This window comes from Lygodium microphyllum, chromosome 15 (assembly GCF_053477565.2).
Source record: "Lygodium microphyllum isolate KBCC chromosome 15, Lygodium_microphyllum_v1.1.10, whole genome shotgun sequence".
NCBI lineage: Eukaryota > Viridiplantae > Streptophyta > Polypodiopsida > Schizaeales > Lygodiaceae > Lygodium > Lygodium microphyllum.
In genome coordinates, this window is record NC_141149.1 from 102,701,416 (window position 1) to 102,713,158 (window position 11,743).

At 34.7% G+C, this 11,743-nt stretch overlaps 1 protein-coding gene across 3 annotated transcripts; it reads left to right on the forward strand.

Moving 5' to 3' along the window:
- The first annotated feature begins 818 nt into the window (after positions 1–818).
- LOC148024842 (uncharacterized) lies at positions 819–10,261 on the forward strand. 3 transcript variants are annotated; one of them, XM_087693779.1, is made up of 13 exons: positions 819–1,046; positions 4,634–4,875; positions 5,863–6,018; positions 6,134–6,255; positions 6,337–6,391; positions 6,519–6,593; positions 6,861–6,954; positions 8,824–8,887; positions 9,032–9,093; positions 9,189–9,255; positions 9,457–9,504; positions 9,615–9,732; positions 9,905–10,260. In XM_087693779.1, the coding sequence occupies exons 2-13, from the start codon at positions 4,795–4,797 to the stop codon at positions 10,010–10,012; spliced, it is 1,050 nt and encodes a 349-aa protein (XP_087549905.1). In that variant the 5' UTR covers positions 819–1,046; positions 4,634–4,794; the 3' UTR covers positions 10,013–10,260. The 3 variants fall into 3 exon arrangements, with proteins under 3 accessions (XP_087549905.1, XP_087549906.1, XP_087549907.1); XM_087693780.1 differs by having other exon boundaries at positions 4,655–4,875; XM_087693781.1 differs by lacking the exons at positions 819–1,046; positions 4,634–4,875 and having other exon boundaries at positions 5,885–6,023; positions 9,905–10,261.
- The last annotated feature ends 1,482 nt before the right edge of the window (positions 10,262–11,743 follow it).

Below are 11,743 nucleotides of genomic sequence, written 5' to 3' on the forward strand. Positions count from 1 at the left end.
CGTGCTTGAGAGGGATCGATGCTACAAATAAGAGGAGATGGAGAGATGGAGAGGAGCATTGCATTGCACATCCCTCACCCCCTCACATGTAGGTTGAGGAATACTTGAGGATGTGGAACCTAATCAAAGCTCTTTTGATATGAGAATGAGGAATGCTAATCTTCTTTGGTAGAAACAAGAAGCAACTAATTCCAAGGGGATTGTGGCTCCAAGCACAAAAACAAACAATTATGGCTTTCTTTTTGCTATGAGGAAAATCTATGTGTAAGACTCGACTCGTGGTTCACAAAAGGTTGGTTAAGACTCAAGAAGTTGCTCTTTTTTAGAATGAGAGCACAAGCTCCGACAAGCACCAAATTGGTGCTGGTGTTGTAAATATGTTTGTTTGTATTAATGTAGTTACTCTCATATTATGTTTGTTTGTTTGTATTAATATAGTTACTCTAGCATTATTTTTTAAAATAATATCAAGAAATCACAAGGGGGTGATGGTGTGTTGGATTAAGTGTGGGTTGAGTTACATGGTAATGTGAAATTGTGAATTCAAACCCTGCCACGTGCATTGCTCGAAGGCATAACAATAAAATATTTAATAATAAAATTATATATTGGTGACATTGTGATTGTGGATTCAAACCCTGCCCGGTGCATGGCTCAAAGGCATAACAATAAAATATATATTAAATAAATATATATATTAGTGTATAAAAAGATTAGGAGACCGTAGTTGCATTATTGTTTTTACGATATTAAGAAATAACGCTTTCCCGATATGGTAACACTCTTATTTTTACACGACTCGTCAAATCTCACGTCGTCTCAGCCCCAAACGGGCAAAAAAGAAAAAGAAAAAAAAAAGGAACAAAGACAGAAGACGCAGGAGAAGAAAAAGAAGCAGACGATTTTTGAAGAAAAAGGAAAAAAACATTTTTTACCTTTTTTCGGGGAAATTTCAAATTGCGCCCAGTTTTTCTCTTTTGACCAGACAGAAGGTATCAGAATATTCTTGAAATATACGCCCTGTGCGGAATCCACAACCCCTAACGGTATGGAATCTTCCATGTTATTCCCATAAATTGTTGAGAATCTTTTATTACTGGTACCTATACGGAATTTGTTATTAGCATATGGAATCTTCTATCTTATTCTCATACCTTGTCGAGAATCTTTCATCAATGGTAAGTTGTAACCTTATGGAACCGCTATTTAAGAATATATATTAGTTGCTTTCTAATGGGTGTTACACTAAACAGCATTGGTCAATTCTGCATGCTTTATGCATTGTAGAATTATATATTTACATATTACTTGCATCAACAATACTATGCTAAACTAATCTACAATAAATGCTATTATTTACACTAATAGTATCGGTTTAACCCGCATCGTTTATATCAATAATATGTATTAAAATACACCTTATGACCCTCTCTTGGTCATTTCTTCATGCTCCATGCATTGTACACTAAGGCTTCATGTCAAGATTGGGCTCAAGACTCATTTTATATATTTTTATCCCTTGCAAAAGGAAAAGTAAATGGACTCGGCCTAGAAATATGATTTTGGAACATCAATATGTTTGCCACAAAGAGTCCATGGTTTATTATAGCATGGCATGAAATTAGCCAAATAAAATTTAATGCAAAAGGATAATATTCAATTATCAAAAGGTAAAGTATTTACAATCATAGTAATACTATGCATAAGCCTTTGCCACTCATTGTAAACAATTTGAAGATCCATTGCACTTTTCCAAGCTTAGCTATCAAAGTGTTTACTGACTCCTTTAGCTCAGTTTTCCTATCCAAAATAGAGACTATTACATTCCTGCCTGGGGAAAATTCATTAGCTCCCTTTTCTGATCCAAAATAAAGACTATTATACTCCTGCCGAGGGAGAATTCATTCCGGAGTTTCCAAAAAAACTTAAAGAGTAAGGGCTCTTGAGCTTCAGTGACCCTGATTGTCCAGACGATTAGGGTCTCCAAAGAATGCAAGTCTCATGCTAATTTTATCTCTAAGATTAGCAACTTTCATCAGCCAGCTTTTAACCAAATTCCACACAAGTTGAACTTTATCACATTCCCAAGGTAGATGGGTCAAGGTTTCCTCTTCTGTTTTGCAAAACACACAAAAAGGGAGAGACATTGAGAAAATTAACAAGATGACTACAAACCGGGCGCTTGTAGCTAGCAATTCTCCATAGGAGGAAATTAAGCTTGGTGGAGGTTGTTGCCTTCCAAACCTTACAAAGGTGTCTCTTCTACAAAGTGATCCTAGCATGTGAGAACTGCCTTTTCCATTTCGCCCATACTTCCACAAACACTTTGGGGGAAGGGCTAACTATGTCTCACTTTTTCTTACAATGCCATATCTTCTTGCCATCAGCTCCCTCTAAGACTCTAGTTGGGTGGACTTCCTTAGGTTCACACGTAGTAGGCCACACTAATTTGAGCCCATAAGCAATCCTCAACATCCAAGCCTCCTCCCTATCAGAGAGCCTGAACTATCCATCTTAGATCCTCAAATTCATGAGCTAAGGCATCCCAAACATCCATCCACTTGGAGAGCCCCTTTGTGTGCAGCCTCTTAGCCATCTTGGTATTTTCCAGTGCAGGGATTGTAGGCAAATAGTAGGTGTGAAGAACCAATCATATGTTACAAAACAGGAATGAATTAGTATTGCAGTTCCAATCCTTTAGTGGGCTAGTATCCTTGAGCATACTTGTCTAAGCATTTGCCAATGTTGCCTAAGAAACTTGCAATTGGGAGATATTGATGGGATAGGCACTCATCACTACATCCTGCCATCGAATATTTGGCCACATACATCTAGCAATCCAAGCATTTGCAAGTCAGTGTTGCTAATAGCATCTAGGGCTAGAAGCCTTCTAGTATCTTGAGAAGCTTGATGCACTTCCTATAGGACTTCTCTTACAATACTTCCAAACCATGATCCCCCTCCTACATGCCCATAGTCATGGTGTCCTAGCTAATCTAAAATAGGCCTTTCACACTCTCCAAGCTCCAAACAAAAGATCTGAGCATATTTTCTATTCTAGTCCAAGGGGCCCTGTTGAATGGAATGACTGAGCCAACAAAGACAATGGAGACTATCAATATTACCTTAAGTATGGTCATCTTCCCACCAAGCACAAGTGGAGTACCATGCCATTTTCTAAGCTTCTCTCATATCTCCCACAAACCAATCAGCCTGCTATTCTATAGTGATTCCATCACCAATTGGGCAACCCAAATAGTGTATCACTTGGCCCATCTTGACTATCTTGAATCCATAACTACATACCCAATCTAGGGGAGTCATTAAACCCCAAATAGATCATATTAGTCTTAATAGCACTTATTTGGAGGCAAAGAGGATAGCAAAGTCTTTGAATATGCTAAGGAAAGAGTCCATGGTTTCTTTTTTAGCCTTCAAGATACTTGCATTGTCATCTGCAAAAAATTGAGCAATGAAATGATGCCCAGTAGCGAGCACCCTTAATCGTGCCCTCTCTTACTTTGGCATCTATCTTTCTTAGAAGAGGGTGTGTGATGAGAACAAACAGTAGGGGTGCCAATGGGCACCATTGTCAGATAAACATTCTAGGCAAAAAGGGAGCAGCCATCAACATACATTGATGCCTTGGCATTAGAGAACATGACTTCTACTAATTGAATGAAGATCGAGCCAAATCTGAATGAGCGAAGGGTACCTATGATGAACCTCTAGCTGACAAGGTCATAGGCTTTGTCTAGGTTAAGAAGTACAAAGTCCTCTTGGAAAGCCAAAGCAAAGTCAATGGAGAAAATCAAGTTTAGTATAGGATCTTGTACCTTGCAGCCAAAAATAAATCCAAACTAATATTCATGGACCATTCTTGCAAGTACATGTTTCACTCTCAAAGTAAGGGCTTTTGTAAGGACTTAATAGGAAAAGCACAACATAGTTAAGTCCTGTAGTGGGCTAGGGCTTAGTCCTATTTACCACTTTAGGGACCAAATTGATCATCTCGAAATTGAAACTATCTTGAAGACTATCAGATCTTGTAACCCAATTGAGATAGTCCACTAAGTCTTGAGTGCACTCATCCCATAATGCTTGAAAGGCTATTTTTGAGGGTTTAGGGCAGTGGTCGGGGAGGGAGTCCATCTAACCCAAGAGATTTGCCATGTTTTATGGCATCCACAACAAAATTTACTCCCTCCATGGTGAACAGTCTCTACAACTACAATGCCACTCCTAAAGGGAGTTTGCAATTAGCATCTTCAAAGGATGCAACTATAGGTAAGTTCTTAATCTTTGAAATAGAATTTGTTTTTGCTATGTAAAATATTAGTCAATATTTAACCTATTTATGCATTCAAGTCTCATCAAGATGATTCCAAATACTATATATCTCTATTGAGGGCTCTCACCAAGTCTCCATAAGCATGATCAAGAAATAAAAGTCTTAAGAGGAATAATAAACTTTACATTAGATTGTCTAAGTTTGTTTTTTCCCACTAGAAAACACCTTGTTCATACTAGTTGGATTCTTTTAATTCATAATAAATTGACATCATGTGTGTACCACCTTTTTATGAATTAATATGATGTTATGTATTTCTCAAATCTAGTTCTAATGATATAGAATGGGTATGACCACTATAAGGAAGCCGAATGTCTCTAGTGGATGGGCAGCTCAATCACAATAGCCAAGTTCTTATACGAGTTATATTCAAATGTGTATCAACTATTAGTCCACAGATGATGGATGGTGATCAAATACCATCAATAATGTGAGGCAACAACATGTCAATAATTGCAAGAATATTTAGTCGAAAGATCATCACGGCTACTCCTCAACAACAAGAGGAGCCCATTAAAGCAAAGGTACGCTTACTAGCAAGTTGCATTACAACAATCTTCTTTAACCTTATTTTTTTGTCTTCATTCCTTACAACCAAATTGTTTATCTTGTAAACTCCTTAAGCTTGTGATAATGTTATGGTCTATCCCTATGTGGGTACTCAAATGTTGATGGGGGTAGCCACATGATGTACATGTGGATGCCCTCTAATTTCACCACTATTATGAACTTTTGCTACTTTTTGTCTTATCTTGTTTGTGAGTCTTTGTATTGGCATATCAATTTCGGCTACCTCTACATGCATAAAAAGACATTTACTTTTGGAATTATAAACCATTGATTGAAATGTGATTTTTTGTGCATTGAAAATCCCATTTAAATGTGTGACTTAAAATTGAAGAAAAACCTATTTTTCCCTAATTAACCTAGCAGTCTTACATACAATTGGTCTCCATACAAGAGGAGAAAGAACAAAAGAAGAAATTGAAAGCAGCCAAGCCTAGCACAATATTTTGAATCTCATATATGAAAGCCCTAGCAACATGTCTAGACATCATTTTCCTCTTCATTTGTTAAATATCATTTGTCTATGCTAGGAACTAAAAACCATGTAGAAATTGAAAGAATGTTAATGGTATACACAACATTTGAAATCTATTTCACAAATGCCATTCTCAAATTTTATGAGTTTGCATTAGCGGCATAAGCTAGTTGCACATATTTCTATGTGATGCTTCTATGGCTTCATAACTACAAATATATGTGGAAATCTTAGACAATTGATGCTCTCCTATAGTATTACAAATTGAAACAACTCGTGCTTCCTATCAAACATTTTGTTCGCTCTCTCATCTACTTAAATGCCAAAATGTCTACTTTTGTTGCCAATGCTTTTACTTAAAAGATTTTTTGTGCTATAATCAAGTAGTTTGTGTTTTGTATTTTTGTTTTAAATTATTTTATTTATATTTAGCCTTTTCTATTCGCTTATAGGCTTTGCGATGTGTCAGGTAAAGCTAGGTAGGCGTGATATGGAGGATTTTGACATGGGTCCCATATTAGGAACTGGTAGTTTTGGACGAGTTTACCTCTCACATAGGAAGATGACCAAGGAAGTCTTTGCTATCAAAGCACTTTCAAAAGCTACTATCATCCGCCAAAAGCAGGCAAAGTTTGTATCTCTCCAGTTGTATGTTTTTCCTTTTGACTTATTTCTAATTTTCTTTGATTGTTTATTCTAAAACACTTCCACTTATCATCTTGAAATGGATGGTTTAGTAGATTGAGCATGTAAAAGCAGAAAAGGACATATTGGAAAAATTAGACTTTCCATTTATTGTTAACTTAGTCAGCTACAGCCAAACAGAGACTCATATCTATCTAGTGATGGAGTATGTATGTGGGTAAGTTTTCCCCCTCATTCAAAAGGTTCACTTCTAACCTTAAATGTATTAGTTCTACTAACATCATTAAGAATGATGCAGTGGTGAGTTTTTTACATACTTGAGACACATGAAAAAGTTCGATGAGAACACAGCTGTAAGTATGACCATAATAATTATCACTAAATGTTGTTATTAATGCAACTGTAATTTGTATTATGTGTATAACCTATGAACTCTTAATAACCATGTATAGTGTTGCTACTAATTTTTTAACATTACAGCGGTTCTATGCAGCCCAAGTGTTGCTTTCATTTGAGTACATTCATAGGATGGACATTGTTTATAGAGATCTCAAGGTGTCTGCTTTTACAAATGCCACATTAATCGTGAAAAAGGCATATCAAGAAAACCATTATTTTGTATGTTGTGCATGGTTACATCTAATGTAGAGTATCAATGTCTAACCTTACTTTCATAATTTTGCTAACAATGGCAACAAATGAGTTTCTTATATTTATTACATATTTTAATGACATTTGAATGACATACAGTCCACATTTGTCAATTTACAAATTATTGTATATTTCTCAATAAATTTGACCTTTGCATTGAAATGTTTACAGCCTGAGAATCTCCTTCTTGATGAAAACGGAAACATTAAAATTACCGATTTTGGCTTTGCAAAAAAAATTGATCGTAGGACTTACACACTTTGTGGTAAGATAAGAATGAATCACGTGTTTGTTCTAACATTTTCATCATATAAATCATGTGATACATCTTCTAATTGTTATTTTTATCATCATTTTTGAGATATCTTCCCATGTCATGACTATTAGGATATCCATTTGAATGTTGTTTAAGGAGTATCTTAACCAACATTAGCTAGATTTTGACTAGATTCATTAATGAACATCAAGTAGTGGTTCTAGGTAGATTTAAATGACCCCTTTTCTTAGGCAAATAAGAACAAGAGCAAGAGCAAGACTAGCATGAGTAGTAGTAGCATTAGAGTAATGACAATAACTACAATAAGAGTTGTAGCAATAGCAAATAAAATAGCATTAGTGATATGAGTATGGTAGCTATATTAGTTGTTATCATCATCATCATCATCATCATCATCATCATTGTTGGTGTTGCTGACATCATTTTCATCTTGTTTTTGCCCTTATGATTGTTATTGGAATCATTGGTAATGTCATCATAGTTGTTGTTGTTGTTGTTGTTGTTGTTGTTGTTGTTGTTGTTGTTGTTGTTGTTGTTGTTGTTGTTGTTGTTGTTGTTGTTGTTGTTGTTGTTGTTGTTGTTGTTGTTGTTGTTGTTGTTGTTGTTGCTGTTGTTGTTGCTGTTGTTGCTATTGTTGTTGTTGCTGTTGTTGCTTCTCGTTCTTGTTCTTATTAGTGGTTGTTTTTTTTCTTGTTCTTCTTTTTTTGCATCTTTTTATTTTGTTGGTTGTTATTCTTAATGTTTATGATGTTCATCATTAACTGTTTTTCTAGTTTCCATTGTTTTTCTTTGTTGCCCTTCTTGTTGTTGATGTTGATACCAAAGTTACCATTGCTGCTAGTTGTGGATGTGATTGCTGGAATTGGCATTCCTGATGTTGCTACTAATGCTTCTACATGTATGACTGATGTTGCTTGCTATTATTTTTGTTGTTGTGGTGTTTGGTGATGTCTTTATTCTTGTGTCATTTTCAATGATGTTGAGTTGTCATGATTGTTTTTTTATTCCATTGTTGATGTTGTTGCTTTTACTAGTTAGCATTGCCCATATGGGCATGCTATGGTAATAGTTTGGGGGATCTAGCCTATTCTTGAGGGGAATTGCTCATAATTAATTAGCATTATATGTAAGTGTTTTTTCTCTTTTTCCTTCTTACTATTTTTAAGGCATTGATTCTTTCCCTTATCAATCATCAAAATTAGCTCAAGAGAAAATGAAAAACCAACATAGGGCAATGTTCTAATGCAAGTGGTGTACTCTTGGTTTTGTTGTGGTTTTTTATTATACATTGGTGGTGATGATTGTAGTAGTAGAGGAGGTAGTGGTGGTGGTGGTGGTAGTGGTGGTAGTGTGGTAGTGACTACCACAACACCAATAGCAGTAGTGATAGAAGTAGCACTTATATTAGTACTATCATTACTATTAGCTTTTTGTATTGTTACCTCCTCACCATGGAAGCTTTAGTTTGGTGGTTCTTTTTCTTTTGGTTATTATTGTCAAGTTCATTGTTAACTTCTCATTGTAGTAGTTGTAGTTTGTTGATTTTTATTTGCACTTTTTTTGTAGTATCTTTTTTTTTTAGTCTTTAAAGATATCAAATGAAAGTATACTACTCAAAAAATAATATAATAACATCACTCATACCAAAGTGATTATATATCAAGAACTTAGTATACTCATGCATAATGTTTGATGCATCCTACCATTCTACAAGCATACATTTAACATAATGTGTTTTTCTAGCTCAATATAGTGCTAGTAAGCAGTGAATGTAGTATTACTAAGAGTTGAATTTTTCTTAATTCAAAAATTCTTTTATTCATAAATAAACTATGAATGTACATACTACACATGCAGGCACCCCTGATTACTTAGCACCAGAGATTATTCTCAATAAAGGCCATGGAAAAGCTGTTGATTGGTAAGATGTACTACTACATGCCATGCATTGACAAATATATTATTTTCACTTGAAAACTTGCATAGTCGACATTTCTCGACTCATGAAATTTTCCATACATCTTAATTGACATAAGTTATGCTAATTTGTATTTTGGTCATATAGGTGGGCATTTGGTGTCTTGATATATGAAATGCTAGCTGGGTATGCACCTTTCTATGATCATGGTGAGACTTGATGGTTCTACAACTTATATGAAAAAAAGATATTTTGAAAGTTTTGCTTTCTACAAAACTAAGATGTCTTATATGTTGTTTCCTAGATCCCAATGTAACTTATCAAAAGATTTTGGGTGGAAAGGTAGAGTTTCCACAACATTTTTCTCGAAGGTAAACCTCAAGTTTGATGTAATACACTTGCATGAAATGAAAGTACATGCCATCCTTCATGAGGCACACCCAAGACACTACTTTTTTTATGTCATTACTTTCCTCTTACACAAAATTAAATCGCAAGCCATCCTCCATAAGGCATATCTAAAGCTATTTATTACTCTTCTAATGGTATGCATGTATTTCCATTTCGAACAGCTCAAAAGACCTTATTAGAAAGCTACTCGCAACTGATTTGTCAAAAAGGTATAATGATTAAGTAGTTAGGCATGGTTCATGAATTTTGGTTGTTAAATATAGGTTATTATAGACATGGTAGGTTTAGTTATGACATATTTATTGTTGTATCTCGATAGGATTGGTTGTCTAAAAGGTGGAGTGGATGAGATTAAGAAGCATTCTTGGTTCGTGAATGTAAAGTGGGATAATGTACTTAAAAAAAGGGAAAGTCCACCAATTAGACCAAAAGTTTCGGTGAGACTTGATAGACATGCAATACATTTGTGTGTTGCAGTCTTCTTATTTGTTTTTATTAATGATCTTAATCACTTCATGTATTCAAGCCGTAGACAATACAAACAAGTTTTGTGTGTTGAAGTCTTTTTGTTTGTTTTAATTAATTATCTTAATCACTTCATGCTTTCAGGCCGTAGATGATACAAGTAATTTTCATGATTATTCAACATTAGGGCTACCAGAGGAGGAGAATTTGCTTCTTACAAAGGAGGAGCAAGATTTTTTCAAGGAATTCTAATACTACCAAAGTTCCACAACACTTTCTCAATTCCTTTCAAAGATCTTAGCATTGAAGTACATGATATGCTATAATCACTTCACTTTCCGTATGTGACCTTCCTATACATGAACTCTACCTTGTTAGGCTTATTGGAGGTGTAGCATTTGGCCACGAATTCATATGTCCTTTCTTCTCCTGTAAATATTATAATAACTTGATTTTTTCTCCTTTTACACTTGAAGTCTCCTTTTTGTGTGGCCATCCTTTTAGCTAACACATCTCTTACTATTCTTTAATATTTACCAATGACATTAAAATACAAAGCAACCAAGTAAATTTTGCCTCTCAGTCGTAATTTGTTTGAATGAAATACCCTAGAGTAGCTTCAATATATTCGATATGGAGGAGAAACCCTAGGATAGATTCAATCTATTTGATATGGAATTTCCATTCATGAGTCCTACAATATTTTGGAATCAATTCATGATTTTCATCTAAAACTCAAATGTATATTAAGGCTAGAAAAATGGTTTGTGTGGCCTTTGCAAATGATCACTTCATCCCTAACGTTTACAAAGTGTAGGATGCTTATTGATACATGGAACTAAGCCAATTCGATTTTATATTACAAAGTAAGATCTAAATGAATGGTTATAGATTAACTAGAAAACTTTCAGTCTTGTTTTCATTGCTACATTGACAATTGTTATCATCTCCATTGTCATGGTGTCAATATTTGGAACAAAGAACTAGGATTGTCTTTCCTTCCTTGTTTTCTCTCATTGATGAGATATGCTGGGAAACAAATGAGATTGATGACACAAGGATTTTAAGTTGCCTTCTCTAGCAATTGAGCTATCTAGGTCAATTAGTAAATAATTATATATTTCATTTTTCCAATGAATTGAACTATTTCTCTTTTTGTTGTCTCAAACTCATGAATAGTTAATAATTATTTATTCCCTTTTCCCAATGTAATGAAGAATTTCTATTTCTATAGACTCAAACCTATGAGTTTGTGCAAAGGAACTTTGGATCTATATTGTATACAAAGAACCCTTGAGCTTTTGAACTCATAAAAAAGGTTCACTTGCAAACCACCCAAAAATGAAAGTTTTGCAATGAAATATCGATACATCAACCTAATCAAGATAAGCTTCAAATTTGAACATAACAACTATTTGTAACAATGACTTTAACATATGACTTTTGCTCCATAAGCAAGAACATGTTGAGTAGAAAATATTATTACAAGAAAATGGTGTCTTATTCAGATTATTATGGATGGAGACCCTTATATATTTGATAGTTGGCATGGCCAACAAGTCCTCCAAATAACATTATTTACTTGGGGCTAAATTGTAGACGAACAAAATTTTCTTCCATTAAGCATATAGTTGACATCAAAGAATCGATTGAAAAGTTAGAATAAAGGATGTAAGACCGCACGTGAGAGAATGGCCCACTTTTTTATAGATGGACATGTATTCTATCATTAATTTATTTGTGATTACTTTTCCCTTAACTATTAAGGACTTGGATGTTGAGAAATAGACAAATGATGTATGTTCCAAGAGGAGTTGTCCTGAATCCCATATGCACAGTGAGGACAGTGGAGAAGTTGGAAAGCTATAAAAGCATGTACTTGGTTCACCTTTTTGAATGAATGCTATTGTACTTTGTACTTAGAGTATGTAACTCTATCCACTCAAGATTGTGTTTATGAGTCCAAGCTAATCTATCTTGGAA